This window comes from Pollachius pollachius (assembly GCF_949987615.1).
Source record: "Pollachius pollachius genome assembly, chromosome: 10".
In the NCBI taxonomy this organism is placed as follows: Eukaryota; Metazoa; Chordata; class Actinopteri; order Gadiformes; family Gadidae; genus Pollachius; species Pollachius pollachius.
The window spans coordinates 7,735,746-7,760,044 of NC_136943.1; the positions used below are offsets into that span (position 1 = coordinate 7,735,746).

At 43.8% G+C, this 24,299-nt stretch overlaps 1 protein-coding gene across 2 annotated transcripts in view; it reads right to left on the bottom strand.

Moving 5' to 3' along the window:
• gria3b (glutamate receptor, ionotropic, AMPA 3b) overlaps positions 1–7,093 on the bottom strand; it is a gene marked incomplete at both ends in the record, with an annotated part of 75,668 nt that extends 68,575 nt beyond the window's left edge. For both annotated transcript variants that reach the window (XM_079744597.1, XM_079744596.1), the window contains 2 exons: positions 6,396–6,554; positions 7,015–7,093. In XM_079744597.1, coding sequence (XP_079600723.1) covers positions 6,396–6,554; positions 7,015–7,093 — 238 coding nt within the window. The remainder of the gene's footprint in view (positions 1–6,395; positions 6,555–7,014) is intronic.
• Positions 7,094–24,299: the final 17,206 nt, after the last annotated feature.

A 24,299-nucleotide genomic window follows, 5' to 3' on the forward strand; every position in this document is an offset into this window, starting at 1 on the left:
TTGATATTCCGATTAAATATTCATTGTGTTGAATTTGCCTGCGAGAGTTTCTCATGTTTCCTTCACTGAATTTCATTATCGCCGTAACGGCGTTGCGGCCATGAATGAAAGAACTGAAGTTGGAGGGGGGACTCATGACATGGAAAACTGGGTCAGAAACAGCACCCCGTTTGGCCGGCAGCATGTATCTTAGCGTGGAAATATTTGTATGCAAGCGTCCAAAAATAGCCCTTGATAAACTTGAAAATCATACAAAATGTCTTATGTCAATGCCTGAAGTACTCACAGCCGTCAAAAATGTCAAGGGGCATTTTCCATTCAACGCTATAAACATAGCCCTTCTATTCCATTGTTGTGCAGCTAAAAAGAACAACCCACCTAAAAGGAAAAACTGACACAAGATCGTAATCAAACCCGCAGCACATGTTCCACATATTCAATACATTCTGCCTTCCTTGTGCCTTTGTATCTTATCTTATCTCCGGTGTCAATCACCTCCTTGTGGTTAGAAGCTCTCCTTCTCCCTGGTCCCCTCCCCCCCTATCCAGAGCTAGGGTGGTGGGGGGTTTCAGGGGAAGGAGCCTGAGGCCTTCCTGAGGATCGAGTCGCATCCAAGGGTCCTTTATTTTTCCTCCCCTCACTTTTGCTCCTCTCAACTCAAGCTCTCGCTCTCTCTCTCTCGCTGTCTCCCTTCCTCTCTCTCTCTCTCTCTCTCTCTCTCTCTCTCTCTCTCTCTGTCTCTCTCTCTCTCTCACTCTCTCTCTCGCTCTCTATTTCTCGGGCCCCTGCCTGTCATCCTGCAGAGCGGACCATTACATCCCTGCACGGTGGCTCGTGTTTCTCGCCCAGATTGTGATTGCGCGGTCGCGCCGCTTCTCCATGGGTCCCCTCAGTCGATACCCGCTGCCTTCTGTTGACGTCCAGAAGCTTCTTCTCCACATCCTTAGAAGTGGATTCCTGTTACACGCCTCCGGCCCACAACCAGAGAGCACAGAGGGACCTCCCCACCCAACGGTTCAAATGAGAGTATATACCCTCTTAGCAGAGGGAGGGGACAAATGGATTGGAAATCATTCAAGAGTATTATGGCTTTCCAGTTATTTGAATATTTCTTGGTCAAATACCGTATCCGGGGCTTAAGCACTGGCCAACCTATTTGGAAGCATCGTACGGCGTCTGCATGCTTGAGTGCAGCCGTGCTCATATGTGTTGGTCTGGCCGTCTGTGTGTCAGTAAATAGTTCTCCATCTGTGTGTAAAACACAGCTGGGCCATGGCAGTATGTTACCCAGTACAGCCTCGTATGCGCAGAGAGAGAGAGAGAGAGAGAGAGAGAGAGAGAGAGAGAGAGAGAGAGAGAGAGAGAGAGAGAGATAGAGATAGAGATAGAGAGAGACATAGAGAGAGAGAGAGAGAGAGAGAGAGCGAGAGAGAGAGAGAGGGAGAGAGAGAGAGAGAGAGCAAATCTCCCTCTCTCTCTCTTTTATTTTCTTCTCTCATGCCTGTAAGGTAGAAGACAAACACAAATCCATATACTGGCAAACATTCTTAATAGAGCCTTAGACAACCCCCTTTTGTTCTCACTTGACACAAACAACAACCCCTTTGCATTTAATTTCCCCACCTCCGTAAATATTCCCTGCCCTGTACTTAGGGTCCCAGCTGGTTGTCAGATGGACGTGCGTTAATGTGACGTCAGCTTATGAGCTGCCCACCCCCCCCCTGCCCCCCCCTGTCTGTTAATAATACTTTCAGAAGAAGCATATGATTTATCTATTTGTTATAGCCAATTGCAAAATCCAGCTTGTTGCTCTGTCTTTCACACGGTCCCATTTTTCAATCAGTCACGTCTAGTAACTGATTCTTCCAGTACCCTCATCAGGCGACTGATGCGTCAAGACATTCACAAGACACACAGCCCAGGCTTTTCACAATATTTGTATGCCTGTTTTGCTGTCCTTCAATGATATTTCAAATCTGCCCAAGTCTCGAGCATGCACTTTTGACATCACCCATGCTATGATTTGCAATTGTATTTCGTTAGCGTAATGCCAACCTTGTCCGTCACCCACACGGCGACGTCCATCTTACGAAAGCTCAGCTCAGCTCTGTAGGGCCGACTGTTTCAGCTAAATTGAAAATCGAATCACGGAAAGTTGTGTCGTGGCGCTTCTCGGTTCCTTTCCAATGCGTGTATTTATTGTATGTGTTGTAACGAGGCCAACCCCAGATGGCTAGCTTTCAGCATTGGGTTTCGATAGCAGGGAAAAAAGGTAGGAGTGACTAACAAAGGGCTTTGTGGGAAGACACACGCCATTAACCTAATGACAGAATGAAGAATGTGGCTGGGGAAAAGGGTTTAAAAAAACAAGGAAGTATTAAAGAAAAATGTATTTTTAACCAAAATCAAGGTGGGTAATCACATAAATAGCGGAACAAGAACAGGCAAAGTAAGGCTTGCTTTTCGGTCGGTAAATAGATGGAAAGAACACAAACTGAGAGAACACGATGAAAATCGGTAGAGGAAAGGGAAGGGGACCATTAAGGGTATGAGACCATCATACACATTAATGTTTGTCTACTCTGCTCGTCTTCAAAATCACAACCTTGGCTTTGAACTGCAGCCGCCTCTCCTCTCCTATGCCTGCGCACCTGAATCCCTCCTCCACAGCTATTACGGCCACACGATAGATAATTACACATTTTGCTATTTTTGATGTCACTTCAAAGCAATGACAACAGACTTTCCTCGGAAAAGGCGCCCGCCATGTAGCCCAAGTACAAAGCTGAGCCCCGAGGATTACTGGAGCCACACATTGTCTTGTTGGCAGTTTATAATTCAATTAATAGAGTGAGGCTTTTAAACGGACATGAAAGAAATAATTCTGAGAAAATAATAAAAAAAAAACGTTCCCTACTTAATGCCCAAGGATTTTTCATATTTGTCTCTTGTTCGATTTTAAGTGAATTAAGCATAGTTGAATTTACAATATTTCCATATTCTTCTTGATCCACTCTTTTTCCATTGAAAATGTGTCCTTCACGGGGTTAGAAGAGATCAGTCACTCTGGGGGAAGACGCCGTTGGAGATCTGCATCATCCGAGGAAGACGGAGCTAAGCAGGAAGGGGGGGCGTCTCGATAAAGATATGACGTCATCCATCAGCTCTGAGAGCGGGGCGTCTGAGGTGGTGTCGGCGATAGCATCTTGATCACAGCTAAAAAAAAGTGCACTTGCTCGAAGCAAGTTTCCCCCATAAAAAAAACCTGCTTGCATAAGAGTCGGTTTAAAGGTCTAAGGTTTGAGCCGCTCGAAATCAAGGGGTGGGCCGCAGGCAAAAGGTCTGAGTCATCCATGCAGGGTTTTCTGATGACAAAAGATCTCCTCTGTCCGCTAAACAGTTGTGACAGTGCACAGAGCAAAACAACGTCGGTGACAAACCTCAAAGCCTGCATTTTGTGGGGCCCGTCTCCATCGGCTCGGAGGCAAAGGCCACTCAGGCTTGTTAGTCAGCATAACAAGTGGTATTTAATAACCTTCCACTCCATTCTACCGCACTTCATTTGGAGAGACAACCTGAGGTATTTGTGGACCGTTGTGAGCTCAGCAGGAGACGGCTGCTGTTTACAAGCTCAGCCGGATTGGAGTGATAAACACGGAGGAAAACGGGAGAAAACATGAAATAAATAAAGATCTGTCAGATCTCTCGTGATCCACGTCATGTTACAACGGGGAACACATCTGGGCTTTGTGGTTACGTGGAATGGGGGCTATTTTGGGCAATTTGGCTTACTTTCCAAATGTGTTCCGTCGTATTTGAAGATGCTATCAGTCTCTCCGCACGAGAGGTATCTGGTGCAACGTGGCATGTACAGTACAGCGGGGAGAGAAATGTCACCAAAGCAGATGACTTCATACGCACATCAAAGGGGACTGAAATGCTCTCCACCACAACACCATGATGTTCTTTGACAACTGGCCTGCTATTTTTGGATCACAGAAAAAAGCAAAAAAAAAAAAGAAGCATTTCTCATGAACCCCCATGGTGTTCTCCTCAGCATCATTAGAGGGCTGGCATTGTTCTCCCGAGTTCTCTCCGGGTCCACGCGCAGCGGCGGCGGCCGTGCTGAGACCACACTCTCGACGGAGACGCTCCGAGTCACGGCAGTGCGGAGGGACTAAAACCAGGCCAGGGCTCCCATTGGAATCCCGTTCCCGTCGACTAAAGCTGTCTGCCCCCTGAATATAATTAGTTTCTGATATCTAGCCCTTCCACTCCTTCCTCTCTGCTTGCCTTCCTCTTCAACATGCATGAAATTGCAATGGCGCGTTATCTATTATTTATTTACTCATTTGCTCATTGTTTTCGTAGGGACGCCTTGGCTTGGGAGTGGAGGGTGGGCATGGGTGGTGGGCGGTGGGGTTGGGTGGGGGTGAGGGCTGCCGCTGCTTTCCAACGATATGAAGCTCGCTTCATCTCCCTCTCTGGCTGGGCCCTCCTCCACTGCAACTCATTTGCCACCACCACCACCACCACCGCTGCCGCCGTCGTCGCTGGTTGCCCGCACGCTTGCTAGCTCGGTCGGGGTGCAGAGTGTGGTTTTTTTTTGTTCTCTATCCAATGAGAGCACGGTGAGATTCTATGAGGGTTGGTTGCTAATGAGCTGACTCTGCAATGCTGGAGGGATGGGGGGCTGGAGAAGCTCCCTAACACATGGAGAGGCAGAGGAGAGAGAGACAGAGCGAGAGAGAAAGAGAAAGAGAGAGTGAGAGAGTGAGAGAGAGAGCGCGAGAGAGAGAGAGAGAGAGAGGAGACAGAGAGAGAGAGAGAGAGGAGACAGAGAGAGAGAGAGAGAGAGAGAGAGAGAGAGAAGGGGAGACAGAGAGAGCAGAAAGAGAGGGAGAGAGACAGAGAGAGCAGAAAGAGAGGGAGAGAGACAGAGACGACACAGAGAGCGGGAGAGAGAGACAGAGAGGACGGGATAGAGAGGAGAGAGAGAGCCAATAAGCGAGAAAGGGACAGAGTGAGAGAGAGGAGAGAATGCGAGAGACAGAGAGAGAAAGCGGGAGAGAGCGAGAGGGAGAGAAAGGGAGAAAGAAAGGGGAGACAGAGAGAGAGAAGAAGAGAGACAAAAAGAAGAGGGATAAAGAAAGGGAGAGACACAAAGAGGACAGAGAGAGGATGGGAGACAGCGAGAGAGAGAGAGAGAGAGAGAGAGAGAGGGAGAGCAGGAAGCAGGGCTTGGTGCTGCGATGCATGGTGAGCGAGAGGGGGGCCGCTGTGGCCATGGGAAAGAAAGAAGAAGAGCCAAAGGCTCGCTCTTCACAGCCAGATCATTCACACACACACACACACACACACACACACACACACACACACACACACACACACACACACACACACACAGGAAGTCTGCATCTGGGATTTGTCGCTAATCACAGAGATCATAGGGCCACCATGTTTGTTCTTGTTTTGCATTTGTTCATTCTCACTTTCTGCCCACACAGAGGGAATATAATGCATTTATTCTTTTTTTTCTTTTTTAAACCACAACTTAAGCAAGTCCCACTTAAAACAATAATAATATAGCACTAATAACTAGCGTATAACTTGGTGTCTGGAGATAATCCACGTTATTGATGAAGGAAGAAGAAAGATCATATTGATTTGAATACTACATGACATTGAATGTTGTTGGAGGAGGAGAATGACAGTAACAAGAGAGGTGTGGGGGGGGGGGCTGTAATCAAACACTAAAGCAATGAATCATACATTTCACCTGAGTCAATAATGAATAATTAATAATAATAAAAACTCATTGCAGCTAAATAAAATCAACACACTGCCTGTGCCTGTGCCTATACCACGGGACATGAAAACCTCCCACTCACTCAGTCCTTGACACACTGCTTATGTAATTGTTTGTATTTTCGCGTCTCAAGGCCAGCTGTGTCATGGCATTCAGCATGTTGCTAAGGGAACTTGTTTGAAAACCATAAAAGTATCTCTGCGTTGACTATGCAGGGAGAGTCTGCAGGGGCCAGCCTGTGCAATAGCATTCCCATTTGCACAAAGTTTCACATAAACACCATGAATCCATCTGTTGTGAATACAAATGCGGGATGACGTTGTTTTCAACTGTGGGACTGTGGGTTTGTCCAAAGCAGAACATATGTCCTGCTTTGGAACATATGTAGTCTATATGAGCCATGGTTGAACTTGGTCCATGCCTTTATAACACTCAGTCGGTCATTTATGGGTACCTTGGCGCACTGATACACGCTGTACGTCTGGCATTAAGAGGCTACTTAAGTCCTACCTTTGTGCATACATATAGGAAGCATAGGCCCTGTGTAGCCACATGCGAATAACTAAGACGGAAACAACACACTTACACGCATGGGTGACGGAGAAGCTGTTGGACGACTCGAGGTTGTCTACGTTGTAGTTCAGGTGGAAAGGCTTCTCAGTGCTGTTTTGGTTGGTGTTGTAGAGTTGGACAGCGAACCTGAACGCGCTGTGCTCTTGCACGGTAGAGCGCATAAAGAGTCCCCCTGTAAGGAAAGGGAAATGCACAACCAGGATCAGTCATTGCAATTTGCATGGTCGTATGCGTGTGTGTGCAGTGCTGTTGTAGCTCTGTAACGTCTCCAGGTTCCGCGGGAAGATAACCTGATCCCACACGGAGCCATAACCGTGGTAGGCATCTTATACTCCAGGAGATCAGGGTGACCATTTTCTATCCTACACACCAACTTGAACTCCTGCCTTTCTCCGGTCCCCCCCCCCCCCCCCCCCCCCCATGAGTGCAGTTATGGACTGTTTCTCCGAATGTTTTTCAATAACTGATTTTAGCAAATATGATCGGAGATATGATCCTCCGTCCCTACGACGGAATCAAGTTGAGAGCACATCAGCCGCGCTCCGCGGTTCTCCTCGCAAGATTTGGCTTCTCAGACGCTCGCATAAAACCAAAGAAAAAAACCGCTTTTCTTTGTTTTGCTGTCAACTCACCTATGTTGATCTGATTGGGAAATCCAGCGAATGATCTGCCGAAAAGCCACAGTAGGAATAAAACCACGCTTTGTGCCATTTTCGCCGACCGGATCTGTTCAACTCCTTAAAAGCTTGTATCTAAGGACATTCATATGTGTGCGACCCGTGGACGATGGAAATCCCGCGGATGGATGATGGTCTCTCACAGTGCACCAATTAGGTTCATTGAGGTGCAGCCCGGCTGCAGAGCATTTTTTTTTTGCAACTGGGAGAGCGATCGAGCGAGCGAGCAAATGAGAGAAACGGGAGAGAGAGCGAGAGAGAGAGAGAGAGAGAGAGAGAGAGAGAGAGAGCGAGAGAGAGAGAGCGAAAGTGAGAGTGCGTGTGAGACAGAGCGCGCGATGAGAAGAGTGGGGGAGCAAGAGAGAGACAGAGTGCGAGAGAGAGAGAGAGAGAGAGAGAGAGAGAGAGCGAGAGAGAGCCAACGCTCGCTAGAGGGAAAACGCAGGGACTTTATACCAAAGATGGTGGTGGAGGGAAATTAGCTGAGCTAAACTCGGATCTGCGGCCAGTGTTGATCAAACATGACTGACGTCACGTGTATAAAAAAAATGGCTCGTTTTGTGGAGGCTAGCGGGAGTAGAACCGCAACACCACGGGATAAGTGTTGGTGTACGTGTCAATATCAGCTCATTGTCAACGAATCAATAGAGGAGGCACTGCAATCTCAGGCTGTCCATGCTTTTAAACTGCATATCACCGTATCCAGCTGCTGCAGCTGTTGTCCGTCTCAATATGCCACGAATGGTTGCGTTTGCACCAGGCAAGAAATAAAATACGCAGGCCTATTTATAAGATAAGATCACCAGAACGTCTAAGTGGTCTAATTGGTGTAGTCTATAAGGAAATGTATAAAAAAAGAAAAAAAAAAGGCTAATTTGCCCTTTTTAAAATATTTGATATTAAGGTGCTGCTATACGCGCATTAAACTACCATGGACACGGCGCGCAAAACAAACCCAAGAAGGACACGGTGCGCGGAGCTGTCCGTGGTGCTGACCCACCGTCTCTGCATGTGTCTGTTACGCGTCAGACGCTACACCTTCCCACTGCTTTGCAACACATTGGCGAGCTGCGAACATTCGTTCATTGGCCATAAATGAATGGAAGTATATCTATCATTCCGTGTTTTAACCTAAAAGAGAACAATTAAGGGATTACTGGCCCATTTATCACCCTCGGCAAAGCTCTTTGGAAATTAAGTTTTTAATTGCGTTGCAATTGGACAGGGCCCGGGCTATTGATACTAGAACTCACTGCGTCGCTCCGTTTGACTCTGGGTGGACTTTGGTCCCTGTTCAATGTATGTGTTATTAAAAAGAAGACAAGGGTAATTGCCATCCAATGTGCGTATAAAAATGGTCCGGTTTCCATTAAACTACTGTAATTTCCATTAAAGCTTGGTAGGCAAATTATTTTAGAAGCATTTTTTGTCGTATACATTCAAATTCTCATCTCGACATCAATAAAAACATCAAATACTTTTACCCCAAAAAATAATAATCTGGTATCTGTGGCTGTTCCCATTCCTACCCCGCTACCTGCACTCATTGCGATAAGGCTAGGCACAGCTATTGCTAAACCTAGCTAGCTATTGCTGTGTTTTGGGGGTGTGGCTTTGTAGAAAGGCCTTAAGGGAGTTGGACGGCATTTTTGCGGTTGGATACTTTCAAAATCTAGTTAACTCTGGCTGGTTTGTTCAAATTGCCTAACCGAGCTGTCAGTGGTCTGACCTTTAGGGTGTTGACTAGATGGGTCTACTGAATGTATTCGTGTATTCGGATTCTTATCCCATTACACATCAATCGTGGAAATCTACTCATGATGTGGTCTTACCTCTCCATCCGCGGAGAAGGCTCCCTCTTCTCTGAGGCTGGGGTCAAAGTTGAGGCCAATTCCCACAACTCACTCCCCCATGCCCCTCAGGGGGGGAATGTGGGGAAGACATGACATTGATTCCCTTCTCGCCAAAAGCATCTGTTTCAAGAGCCCCTTTGGCTAAGGTAATGTATGTGTGTTTGTGCCTGTGTGCCTGTGTGCGTGTGTGTGTGTGTGTGTGTGTCATGTGACCCTAGCAACTGAGGTCATTACGACCTGTGTCACAACCATGACCTAGTCTTTCGCTTTAGTCTCTCCCGGGAAAAAACAGTAGCTCTGTTGCTATAGCAGATGCTTTTAAAGTGATATCGTCATCCCTTAGATCTGCGAGGGCAAACCATCACTTTAAACTCTGTGAGTGTGCTTGCACACACACACACGGAAATACACACACACACACACACACACTCACAAATATCCTGAAGCAACCCAGAATAGCGAACGGTGGCCTGCATAAGGTAATTGTATTATCATTCACAAAGATACTGTGAACTTCTGAGAAGGGGCCAATGTAATTAGTCTGTTTGGGTCCACGCTGGTACACAGTGTGAGCTAATCATGCAGCATTTCAAACCAAGCCCAATAAAGACAAAAATCATTATCAGCTACAGGGGGAGCCGAAGTCGTTAAGATAAGGCTTCGTTATCACCGATGCTTAATGGCTGTGATTCTGCTGCATTACTTCTAATTAAAAAAAATTGGGAAAATATGCTGCTCACTTTCTTCCTAAATGCAATGTGCACGGGAATTCATTTTGTCATAGTTTGCAAAATACAGATTCAATCTTGATGCGGAAAAACAAATGACTGAATGGTTTAATGACTTTTAAGAGTTTAGTTTAGCTTTTTTTGTGAGATGCTCTTGCTAGGATGCACCAACATACCATCTAACCACATTTGATTTGTTTTGAATACTCAAATACTAAACTGAACTTTATTGCTGGTACACGTTATTACTCGTTATAACAGATTAGGTTGCCCCTGCTTTTGATCCATATATCTTTTTGTTGCAAGAAAATCCCAAAATATTCTATATTATATATATTCTACACTCCTTCTTTATCAAGGCCTCTTGCCTTGATTTAGTCTGTATATTATGATACACATCAAACTCATGCCCTTACATTCCTTTCCACCTCACAGAACGTTCCCACCGTTTGCATAACACAGATCCAGGTGTGCATATCAATTCATCAATCTCACACAGATTACCTCCGAGCTTTCAGTAAACGATTCGCCGTATATCCATGCTATTCGATGTAATGACTCTAGTTTAGCAAGAATCATGATCCATTAAGGATCCTATAAATTGTGGTGATCCAGAGGAAATTGCTAGTTTTTTTCTCCTCTCTCTGCTTGACAAGTCTTCGTTCCTTAGTGGAAATCCGACAAATCCCGCCATCCACCTCAATAAGATGCCACGGGATGATTCGGGTCCCGGCATTGCCATTAATTGCCAACTTCATTTATTTTCGTCACAATGGACTCAACTCACCTATCCATCTCTGCCTACCTACCCTCACTCTAGCTTGCCGCCAGACATCTTTCTGGCATTGGCGTTGAGTGATATCACCCCGCAATCATATAAACAAGCTTGTCTTGTGAAAGACATATACTGACAGGTGGGGGTGGGTAAGGAGGTGGGGGGTTAAGTGAATTAGGTGTGTTCGTGGGAAAGAAGCCTCATTTTACCCCCACATCATTTAGCTCAAGCTTGCTGATATTCAGCAGAGCTGCAGCAAGAGCCCATCAGTCTTGGGCCGATAGGAAAGTGATGAAAATCTGCTCTCCGGTCTCGCTCTGTCTGTCGCTCCCGTTATTCCGCCAGGGTCTCTGGCTCCGTCAGGGGTCGTGTTGGCATGCAATAGGCAGCTGCCACAGCAGCAGCAGCAGCAGTATAGATTCAGTGCTCAGGTTCACCCCACAGTAACTCCATTGTCGTGTTCACATGCATATTCCTCACATGACTATGCGACTATTACCAAACCCCTGCACACAGGTCGTTTTTTGAACTTGATTTTGTTTAACCATCCCCCTCCCCCAGACCCACCCCCCCACTCCCCTTGAAAAAAGAGTGATATGTAAGTGATGTGACACACTTCCCGGGAACTAGAATACCGCTGTGTGCAGCAGCCCAATCCCTTCATGCTCCCAGACCCAGAGCAAACACTCTTTGGTCTGAGTGTGACGGAAGAGCCTTATCGGTTGCACAGGCTGACACACTTCACTCCGGTCCCCGGGGCACCGCTGTCGCCGCGGCGACCACGTGACAGGCCGCTGCCCGATCAGCCCGAGGAAGACATCAGCGCCATGCGGGGACCCCACAGCTACAGGACCTGGAGAGTATGCTGCATAATTAGATATATATACTCATACGGCGTGGTGGTTAATCACAGTGTGGCACGGGAGGGGGGCCCCGTGTTGAGAGGGGGGGAAGGGGGGGGGGGGGGGGGGGGGAACTTGACTTCAAACATATTTTACGCTCTGCAAAAAGGTGAAAAGTGGAAATTTGAACATGCAAATGTTTGATTTAAGCATGAAATTAAACTTAACATGCAAGCACACACATACGCTCTCATGCACCCGCACACACATGGGAACCAAATATATACACACACATACACACACACACACACACACACACACACACACACAGGCAGACACACAGCATGAGGGAATCAGATCTGCAGAATATCTCTTGGATCAGGCTAACAGGGCTATCGGTGCATGTCTGGGGCAGCCAGAGGCTTATGTCTGCCACAGGAGTTCATATGATTAGCACGACATTACCAAGAGACAAACACTATCTACAGAGTGCATTGCTCGGGAATAGGTGCGTAAGGATGCACACAATGCCCTGATTAGTAGGAATGATCAGATTAAGATAATAGTTTGACTAGGGCTCCTTTCATCATTTGAAGCAATGCAATTTACTTGGTGGTTTAGTCAGTTCATTTGACAGTCCAGCCAGGTCAATTTCAGTTTACAGAGAAGGTAATTACTTCATAAGATTCAGTGTGTTCTCCATTTTAACTGTGACAAAACCACTTCCAGGGTACAACATATTCTTACACACGGTAATTTGGTAAATTGATCACAGTGTATTCTATCCCAAGGTTTATTTACTTCAACAAAACAATACACCAACAAAACAATATATTGATATATAATACAATTATTTTGAAACTTGAAAAACAAACCAAATCAAAAACACTTAAGAGAAATACAATTACATTCAGCAATAATTGTGACAGTAATTTTATATTCAGCAGTGAGACAAAACATGACACTTTACCCTGATTTCAAAATAGTGTTCTCATTCATCCATCCCTACATTCAGCAATTGGTCAATTAATATATTCATCGCCCCATTAATGAGGTCTTTCTCATTAACCAAACAGTTATGTGTAACATGCATACATACAACCTTATTTTTATATCAGTGTCATATTTAATCCTGTTTTTTTAAAAAACGGGGCTTAAGAATGCAAGTTACCGACAATTCACTATTTAATGCCATCATTAGACCTCCATTCCTCATTAGATCTTTGAATTTCCTGCCTCATGTCTCCCTAAGAGGGGCAATAAAAGCCAGTCCTACATGACCCCAACATACTTCCTAAGTCGCTCAGAGATAAGAGAGCAGCTATGTCGCAGCGGCGGCACTTACTCCGAGGTCAGTGTTTCCACGTGAGGTTATTGCATTTGGTTGTATTTACTGCTCACCTCATTGGAAAGTGACAAGGGCTTAATAAGGTGGTGAGTTACGATACCAATCATGAAGCAGTGAAAGGAAATTAAGCCAGGGGGAATGATTAAAAAGCAAATACACAAAGCAGTAACGACGGTACCAACAAGGGCACCTTACGGTTTGCTCTGTATCCCGGCAATAGGCGAGTGATGTGCACAGTCCATTGTGTCTAATTGAGAGGAACACGTCTTGACTCAAAGGATAATGAGACATGGGAACCAAAATGTCACAGTCATCATTCCCAATAATAACTACCTATATATCGGGAGTGGTGTTAGTTAGCATGTTCCCATGATGGATCCAATGCAACACCAAGGGTTGTACAACCAATCATTTTAAAAAAAAATTAACATAAGTATGATATTATCATTCCAAAAACATGAAACGGCCGAACCTAGTGCAGGACATTCTGGGACCCGGCATGTGTTCCTGTGTAATATTCAATAATTGATAAGCAATTCCAATAATCAACCAACCAAGTCAGAAATTGTATATTTCCTTCAAACCTGCAATTATTAAGAGCACTCTGGCTCCTATGTTCATCTGAAAGGAGCACTGTCGAAGCCATAGTTGTAAATAATGCACTCAGGATCTTGACAGCTATAATGAAACATTTACTAGCCTGCTGTGTGAATATTGCACATCATTAATGGCAATAGGTCAGCTAGAACGCACAATGTGTGTGTGTGTGAACATGTATGCATGTGTGTCTATGTGTATGCACGCACACACGTGTGTGTGTGTGTGTGCGTGTGTGCTCATAAGTGTATTTACGTGGGTGTGGTTGCTTGCGTACATGTCTGTGTGTATTGCTGTGTGTTTATCCGTGGGTTATTTGCATGTGTGTATTTGAGTGTGTGCGTGTGCATGTGGTCAGTTATAGTTTGTGTGTACCAGCACTGCACTTCATCATCTTGTTATTCTACTGGAAGGTTGCTGCTTTTTCTGACTTCTTGACATTCTCCATTGCGTCAGCGTTCCACTGTTTGAGATTCCTGTCATACAGTACCTGAAGAATACATTTTCAAAGGCATTGGAGCTTGACTAATTACTGGTAGAAAATGGGCCTTGTTTCCAAAGCAAATAACCTTGCAATTAAAAAGGGCAGAGGGATATAAAATATGGGCTTAGTGCATCTCGCACTGTCAATCATTTCAAATTGGATTCCCGCCATAACATTATGTCAGCTTTTTTCATGCATTCTTTAGACTGATAAAATAATAATTTGGCTATTGTGAATCCCCGCACAGAATGTTAAGGCAGCGGCCGATTAACATACCCCAAATCATCGAGCAACAACGTGTTTTCAATAGCGAGGAGCGGAGAATCGCTGCTCGAATTCTTCCTTATTCCCCTGATGGAACAGTTTCTTTTTTATTTTATCACACACTTAAACTTCTATCTTCCCTGAATGGAAACACAGTAGAGAAGAAGTCTTAGACAGGACTCTGACGACAAGGCTCCTCTCCTCTAAAAGGAAAAGCCTGGAGCTCGGAATGAGCCCCAGATTCACTCAAATCACCATAGAAACACCTTGGAAACATCGGCGGTAATGTAAACGCTCTTCTCATTTGATTGTATTTGCATATCCCCGGGAAGAAAGCTGTCACGGGACGCAGCGGGGGGGGTACGCTATACAGAACTTTCAGTATAGTGTTGGCTCAGCACTACAGCTGTCGCTATAATTACATCGGGGCATCGGCGGGGCCATCATGGGCCTTTAAGCGGGAAATAGGCCCACAGCGGCGGCGTTGTGGCCGCTCCTGAAATCGTTTGTGCGCGACACGACCAAGCCATGACGACGTGGAAAAAATTAATAGCTCGGTAACCAGAGAAATCAATAAAAGAAAAGTAATTATTTATGGTGGTTAATTTTTCAGTGTTCTGCTGTGTTTTGGAAAAAAATATTGAATGTGATAAAGGACTGTTATGATCGAAATCAATGTGGCGACTACTCAAAAACAAACTACCAGCAACGTTGCGCGAATACAAAATGGGCGAAATCCAAAGTGTGTGTGTTTTGAAGCACAGATGAGGGCGCTTCGTAAGGATGGCATCGACGCAAGCACTGCAAATTACCTTCTCACTTTATCTACAGATGGACGGTGCTGCGTTTATTGATGTTGTAAGGGGAGAGGCAGATGTTACAATTTTGCAATGTTTACACCCTTTGAAGGTTTTTCTTCTGTATGCAATTGAAGCGTTATTTACAAACATTTTAGAATGGCAATGTCATCCGCTATAGTAAGTGTGTGCATTTCGTCACGTCAGCCCGATTTAGCCCTGTGCATTACTGATTTATTAGCTGAAAGGCATACATTTCAATAGAGTGAATCAACTAACAGAACCGAAATCAGATTATCAACGGACTTACCTACTACTCCTAAACCAGAAATGCAATATCTGTTTACTACTTTGCACTACGTTTTATCCAAACCGACTAACATTGTGTTATTTTGATACATTTGATACAAATTAATCCAACACCCCGACCTATAGGCTAACCTTGCCTCGCAGATATTCCCACTCATCTGCGATTAGCGTGACTGATCTCCATCTCCATGCACCAAGAGTCTCAACATGCTGTCAAAAAGAGGTATGTGACGCAGGTAAACCATATACACCTCCAACAAAAGCCCTTAATTCTTTATGCACTTACTCAATACATTTACTATGTTAGCATTTTCTCACCAGAAATATTTTAGTTGACCCCCACTGGATTAAAGAAGAAAAGAAAAAGAAAGGAAAAGCTATTTATTTGACATAAGAGCCCCTGATCACTTATGACAGCTTGAGTGCTGACAAGAATGGCAGGGGAAATCCACACGAGATAGTGCTGGATTGATCTGCTTCAGCCCTGATAAATTGCCCTGTCACCCAGGTGAAGAGCTATGCTTTATTTTCCCGCCAACTGCAGCGCTAACACACACACACACACACACACACACACACACACACACACACACACACGCACACACACACACACACACACACACACACTTAATGGTGTGTGTGTGTGTGTGTGTGCACCAACACACTCCGACACACACACAAACACACATAAAAAAAAAATAAACTCAATACCCACTGAATATGACGGGTGTAAATGGTATGAAACATCAAACAAGGGCTCGATTTGGTAAGAAATAAAATGATAGAAGAAAAAAAGATGAAGAATACCTGTGTCAGTGTGTCGTGGATCGTAACGCAGGCTTCGTGGGTCTGCGGTCAACACACATGTCATTCTACTTGGACTGGAGTTGTGTGCCACTTTAAAAGGTGTCCCCGGGAACATGCCTGAACGATAACAAATGGCCCGAGGACCCCTGATTCATCACTGTCAGGGCCTCATTTGCTACCGCACGGTTATAGGTCATCTTCAGCCACTAAAAGAGAGAAAAAACTTCTGAGAATGTGCCATACTTATTCTAAAACCTCTTTGCCTGGCATTTTAAAAGGTTAAGCTTTCTGGAAAGGGCAAGTTCATTTAATATTTTTCTTCCACGGAGTACAATATCAGCTAATAACCTCATCGATGTATCTTACAAATATTTGACCGTCGTTTGAAAATCCTTTTAGAGAAAGACTTGCACACACCGTGAGAAAAATGACGTTTCATTATGATCCAACCTTTGATGATGCAACATCTCTATGGATTTTCCTTTCACTCTGTGTGTACAACTCTTTGCATGTGAATAATGTCACGTTACTTCTCCATCAAAGCAACGACTATTGTGGAATTCCGGTTGGCAATATTTGTATTTATTGTATCCTAATACAAATTTGTCTTTAAGAACTGAGAGAGAAAATAGCCCACTTCCAGACTTCCAATGGATCACAAGCAGTGCAGCAGGCACTCGCTGTTCTCCCACCTCTGCCCATTTCCCGAGCAGAAAACAAAGGCTGATCTAGAGATCCGGGTAAATAAGTAACCATCGCATGATTGGTCACGTCTCTGGGGAACTGCCCACAGAGAAGCCGTTCCCTAGAGACTCTGAGATCTGGCCACTGCAGTAGCAGCAGCAGTGTGCACTTCAGTTGAGTTCACATGGTGGGACTTAGACATTCACCACAGAGGACGATGTCCCAGCCCTGCATACCTATCAGACAGGATAGAATGGATCCCGCGGTTCAGTGGACAAATGTGGACTGACAAGACAACTCCAGGCCAGGCCTCTAATGGCCCTTAAACACACAACCTTGGCATGGTGTTCTGGTGCTAGAGACAGGTCGGGCCGCTGCTATTCAACCACAATCGAGAGCTTTAGTCCCTCCAGAAAAGACGTTATGAACAAAACAAATGATAGGAATATATCACCGGAAATAGTTTTTTTTGTTTTTAGTTATTTTAAACCTAAGCTTTTCAAGATAATATTTTTGGTTTAGGAGCAATTCATCTCTGGTGTCTTTTCTTTTTTGTTTGAATGGCACCGAGTCTGTGAAAGTTGGCATCTCAAGTCTGTGATTAAAGTCATTCACCTGACAGGTAAAATACCTTCTTTCATCTTTTGACTTATAAAATAGATTCAAGGTGGTCACGAGCGTGAAGTCAATAGTGGAATCTCTCAAGAAGCGACCTCAATAGCGGATTCCATAACAGTAATAAAAACACAAGCAGGCATTTAGCCGGCTGACAGTACTCATTTGTCACATACTGCTGCTGGGGATTGGAACATTGTGTTGGTAGTGTGCGCGTGTGTGTAGGGTGCATGTCCCAGTGTGTTCTCACGTGGATTTATGTATGTGAGCGTGTGTGCGTGTATGAGTGTGTGTGTATTTGTGCGTGTGTGTGTGCACACGTCCCTCTATGTGTTTGTGTGTTTGTCTCAGAGCGTCCATGTTTGTGTGTGTGTGTGTGTGTGTGTGTGTGTGTGTGTGTGTGTGTGTGTGTGTGTGTGTGTGTGTGTGTGTGTGTGTGTGTGTGTGTGTGTGTGTGTTTATGAGTGTGCACGTTCCCGTGTGTGTGGTTTGAGATGCTGCGATTGGGTGAAGGATGGCGGGCGGGGTGATTTGGGATTCGACAGACATAAATAACTGCGACCAGACGAAGGGCAGGAAAGTTCAGACGATGGATTTATAAATATGTGGTGGCGTTCCTGGTAGCCCTCGCTGAGGTCTTCCAGGGAACGTTCGGAAGGCCCGGCAAAACCCTATTAACGGTGCTTTCAGTAAAAACCCCACAACATGTTTTCTTTACTTTTGTTTTGTAACACAATTCATCTACTCTCGTCTATATAATCATCCCTCGTCTAGTATATTGTTTATTTACTGTTCCCCCCCCCCCCCCCCTTAAAAAATACAGACATAATATTTCTCTAGGGAAATGAATCTATCATCTTTATCGTCTGTTGTAATGATGCCGCTACGGTGAGTCGCTATCTGGCTCTCTGTGCAGATATTATATAATCTGCCTATGTGACGGCCCGGAGCTCCACAGAGAGGACTGCTGCTGCTGCTGCTGGAGCCCCAGTGTGGGCGTCTGACATTGTTCTTACACTGCGCACACACAGGCACACATGCACGCACGCACACACATATGCACGCGAACATGCATGCATGCAAAAGCATTCAGTGAAGCACTCAGAGTGACACACACGGACACACATTCAGAGACTGAGCAGGCACACACTAGTACATGCGTGCACACGTGCACACATATGCAAAGAGCTGAACGCACACACGAAAAAGACACACCCAGAGACAGGCAAGCACACACACAGGGACATGAGGGCACACACGCAAATGTGCACACACACACACACACGCAAATGCGCGCACCCATCCCACAGACACAGATGCCGCACTACAACCATACACACTCAGAGACACACACAAGTACAGACAGGGATATGTGTGCACACACAAAAAGCACATACTCAGAGACACACGCTCATTCACAGGGAAATTCCCGCACACATATTTAGAAACACACACTTTCGCAAAGACGCTCAAGACACACACACACACACACACACACACACACACACACACACACACAAAGCCCACTCTACTAAAGCTGTCTGCAGCCACACGGCAAAGCTGTGGAGTCCAACGGGAAGTATGTCTGTGCTCAAACTTATAATTATCTATATCATCATATGATGGGCGATTCAACTCATGCAGTTGGTGATGAATTATGCAAACATTTAATTATGCAAACATCATTCACCTAATAATAGGCCTTTAAAGTAAAGGTACAAAAATAATGAAATGATTAAAAATATATAAACTGATTGATTCCGATAGGTTTGTTGTATTCATTATTTTCGCTGTTAAACTAGCCGGTATATTTATATGAAATAATTAAAACCAAAAAGTGAAACTAAGTATTGTATGATTTGAACAAAAATCCTTTTATGTGTGTTTTAAGTGGGTCCAGTTTAACCAAATGAACTGTAGATTATTCTTTGCAGACTTCAAATGGGTCGTGCTGTCCACCTCCACTTAGCTCCACAGGGTTCGTTCAGTTAACGCCCTCACTCACACTCCTTCCGGGCCTCGACCCAAATCCATACCGTGCCGAATGTTGGAAAAGCAAAGAAACAAAAGGAACATAAATCACATTTAAAAAATGCTAATTGTTCTGCATTTCATTTGTGAATGATTGTTTCCGATGGTAACAACGTACGAGAATCGTGAGCATTGCATTTGGCAAGTGACCAGTGGGGCCTGCTGAGCTGGCATCTATCAGGGAGTCCTTAATAAACTGCAGGTGCATCAAGACATGAGTTGTGGATTTTTGCTACAAACCATTTCAAGTATAAAAAAAAAACAGATGTAATTTTATTACCAAATGACATTGATTTACACACAAGGGAAGGTTCATAGGCATGTAGCCAATGGAATGCCCAATAGCTAAGCAACATACTTGGTGTGGTTGGGTCTGACTGAATCAGATTTGTGCATGTTTTCACGGTAGGCCTGTATCTGTAAGTGGCCTGGTTCGGTTCCCTTAGGTACCATTTGCATTTCCGACCTGTGTGGTGCATAGTGCAGCCTGGCTTTAGCTGGCTTGTACTCTAATGTATTGCTTGTTTAGCTTGCCAGCCAGGAGAGTGAATGCGGAGGTATTGACATGTGACTGGTAAACATATAAGCTGATTTTGTCATTAATATGCATTGCGATGTTGGGGTTCTCTCAGCCAAAACATTGGATCCCCTCTGAGACAGTCACATTCACAGTGCTGGGGTCATGCAGCTTTTAATTAGGTTGATAATTAGTTTGCACTGAATTTCTAAACTGATATAATGAGATTTCCAAAAACAAAAAAAGATGGTTGAACAAGGGAGTGCATTTTAATTTACCCCTCCTAAACCAAAACAGTCCAGAGACAAAACCCTAATGGCTCTTGCAGCCCCTATGCTTAATTTTCAATATATATGCAAGATCATATGGTCCTCTTTATTATTGTCTTAGGTGGGATAACTGCACAGAGGCTTGAGTACCTCCAAGTAACACCATAACAACCACCTCCATAGCCCCCATCCTCTTCATCACCAAAAACCACCTTCAACACGGCCATCTTCCCCGTCACCGAACACCGAAAGGGTCTCTTCACTCAATTGTTGGTCACCTGTTGAATTAAGCTAGGTGATTGGCTAACTTCAAAATCCTACGGGACCATGGGGAGAAAACATAATGAGTTATCTGGGGAATGAAGAGGTCCACTACAGAAGGATTTGGTCCGCGGATAAATCACACCTCAGCACTGGTTCTCTGGGTAATACTTGTCAGGTAGCTGTAATTGGTAATAGGATTTCCATTGAGCTAAAATTCCCCACACAGTGGGCTTTTTTCATAGACATAGTACCCTATACACCCTCTATAAAGATAGTTTTTAGATGAGAGGAGCCCCCTAAAATGAATTGAACCATTAATGTGTGTGCTTGTCATCCTGCCAGCATATTTTGCAATTCAGTGACAATGATACTACTGTTTTTCCAATTACGGCTCTGGTCCTTTTTGTCTATGAGTGATGATGTGATTAAGTCTGCACCGAATGCAGCCAGGACTGTCTGGCTACAGCAATTGGTTTCTTAGTTTATAATTTAGATTTAGATGTTCTTTTTCTTATATTAAAAAGGGCTGGGAAAGAATTTGCACATGGATCCCGTTAGTATCTAGTTTGATTGTGGTTTGTGCTTGAATACTTTAGAATAGGTACGTGCTTTCAGACTGAAGACCAGACCTGCATAACCCTAAATGACCCCCGTTTGAGAAACACTGCTCTGAAATCATTATTCCCTCCTGTTAAAGCCCTAGCGCTCTCAAGTTGCTCATATATAACTCAACAAATATGTGTTGACGCTTGAAGCAAATCCTTCTAGAAATATCTAACAGATTACATTAATGTATATCCCACATTTCTCAGACGAGCCCTCAAAGTTATACGTCAAGAAGTGTTATTTTCATCTCGACGTCTCCCCCCACGGCAGCCTGAGCGGACCCTGCCATCTGGAGTCAAGGCGTTCAAAACATCTTCTTGCCGACGAGAAAAGATTCCTTATTGGCTCAATGTGTTTTACTCGGTTACGGGCAGTCAGCCAGCTAAACTATTGTTCAACTAAACTATTGCTTTTGGTTTATCTTTGAACAACAAATGTGTGACTTTCTGAGTTGCCCCGTGTGTTTTCTGTGAAGTCGAGACCTCCTTCTCTCACCGCTTAGACACATGGTGCTCGTGGCAAGTGTTGCAAGTGTTACTAGTTTCCATCTGTATCTGCGTGAAGTAACAAAAGCTGAATCCCAGTATAGCAGTTTATGTCACGGTCTTACATTGACCAATTTACTTATTCAAGCTTTTGTCACCCTTTTTGTAATTTATATCCCCTGTAATATTAACAATAAATGATCCATCCAGCCTTCATAGCCTCTTCTTAGTTCTGCCATTTTCCACAGAGAAACCAAAGGGCCCTTTTGTACTGCAATCAAACATCAGTTGATTATTATTATTATTATGGATTAAATGATCGAATCCTAGCAGCTACATACCTTATTTGTCTTCTGCTACACCATTTATTTCCCCTCCCCCTAAATTAGGGGCCATTTAAACTATACATTGCACATATCAATTAAAGAAAGCTAGACAAGATGCTTACTTATTATTTTGATCGTTTGACAAAGGTGGCTTTAACACTGTTATTTGAAATCCTACTTATAGCAGATTAGGGGTGTTTCAGTGTCAGATTCCACCTATTTAACAGCCAGTTTAGAGTATTTTTTTCTCTTCCATGCACACAGATTTAAACCACTTAGGAGTTTAGAGTATGAAGAGAGGGCTTCACTGCTTAATTCTTGCATAATTTTTCTTCCCTTTGATGTTGAAAATAGGAACTCTGTCAACTTGAATATACTCTATTCAACCGTGTATTTACAATTCGCGAAACCTCCGACTATACTAAACAACCAAATATCTATCTATGGTAAAATATCAGATGGCAGGTGTCAGACACGTTGAACGGTGAGCAAGCTGAGAGGAGCTATTGGTTATTCTGCCACTTCTTGTTATACCTCTAGTGGGGCTAACAGCAGGGCTCAATGTATTTTGTCACTAAATGGGAGTTTAATACACGGCGCTGTGGAGATGGGACATAGAGTACGCGGCCCCTGCTGTTTCCTTGATCAATGCCTTCCCCTGTCACCGTCTGCTCCGCGTGGGTCCATTGTCATTACCTGACACATGCTCAGGAAGGGCCATTTAAACTGAAGCTCACCTGATAAGGGAGAGCTGCCATGTTGGGATAAAATGGTGTTCTAAAAATGAATACAATTAATGTGAGGAATAGATTATCACATAATATGTTGCATATAAACATCCAAGCATGTGTGTGCGTGTGTGTATATATATATAGATACATACATTACTATATACATACATAAAATACTAACCACATTTCTAAAAAGCGACATAATTGGTAATCCTTTAAATTGCAATAAAGACGCTGTACTGTGTATGTGAATAATTATTGAGATAAAGTTGTGGAGGAAAAAAAAGAATAATGGCTTTTATTGAATAAAGTGTAATTGCTTTTAACATGTACCATCACGTTCACATTATAAGGATGAGTGTTTGTGTCTATTAAAACTACACACCAGTGTGTCTCAAGTGGAGGTAGTCTACCCCTAGAGGAGATGGGAAGGATTGCAGAAAATTTCAAATTACCTATTGTATAATAATGGCACTTTAATAAAATGTACTTTTTCAGAATACCAGTTTTATAACATGAAGAAAATCTGAATGGTAACATAGTAACAAGCTTGATAATTATCTCCAATAACAGTATATCCCTTCAAATTTTAAAGATGCTGAAAAAGTTGAGTCACAACACTGAAATGATGTCATGTTTTGTTTGCATATCTAGATAGATATATTTGTGCAATTTTAAGCATTTATCATTATATTGTCCTTTGTCCATTCCACCATCAGGATCAATATCGGAGATTCGCTCACCAGCTTCCGCAAAAGACTCAAAACTCACCTGTTCAGAGTTCACCTCGACACTTCATAGAAACCAATGCACAGCCACCATTGAATGTTGTACGTCCTGGCACTTGTACATTGCACTTATTCAAGGTACTTAATTGTGTAGCATCTACAGTAGCTGCTATCATTGCTTTACACGGGGAATGGGTTAGCCTAGCGATTGTAATACTTGCACTTGGTTCTATGAACATCTTTACTGTACTGACAGCAATATATTGTTTCACTTCTCATGACAAATGTACTTATTGTAACAAATGCACTTATTGTAAGTCGCTTTGGATAAAAGCGTCTGCTAAATGCCCTAAATGTAAATGTAAATGTAAAAACAACGGTCGTCTATAGACAATCAATGCGTCACAAAATTGGAACCAAAAGTTTACTTTCTAAGAATAAATCCCTATGTGTGTGTGTGTGGCCCTTTGTGGACTGTTTTTCTCTGAAAGCCAAGCCTGTATAAATTATCCTCCATGCCCCAACTCACTCAGCGGTTCGATGTGTTTTCCTCGGACACAAAGGAGCGTGTTAGCTGTGTCTGTTGGAGCTGCACTGATCTAAAATAAAGACCGGCTTTATCTGCACCAGAGCTGGGGAGCCACATCGCTCTTCAAGTTTGAGCTGGGATGAACAAAAATAAAGTGTTGAATTTAAAAAGTAACACCTTCTTGCCATGCCACTGGGGTAGAACGCAAGAGACTATCGTTAGGAAAATTGACCGTTATCATGCACTTCGGTGCACTCATTCAAGTGAACAAACATGCTACCGACTTAGTTAACTTTGTACGGTCGGTAATGCCGGACACTAACCAGTGTCCCTGCCTACTAGTCTGAATTCTGCTCAAACTCAAGCAAACTCAAAAAACCTGAATGAATGTAGAGTCACAACTATAAACTGATGTGACTTTAAGTCAAGTAAAGACTTTGACTTGAGTCACAACACTGAAATGGTCATGTTTTGTTTGCATATCTAGATAGATATATTTGTGCAATTTTAAGCATTGATCATTATATTGTCCTTTGTCCATTCCACCATAAAAAGATAATGTGCTAACATTAGCCCCTTTTACACATGCATTATAACCCTGAGCCTCTCTAGCAAAACCAGAGGAACAACAAATTTGACAACATTCAAGTT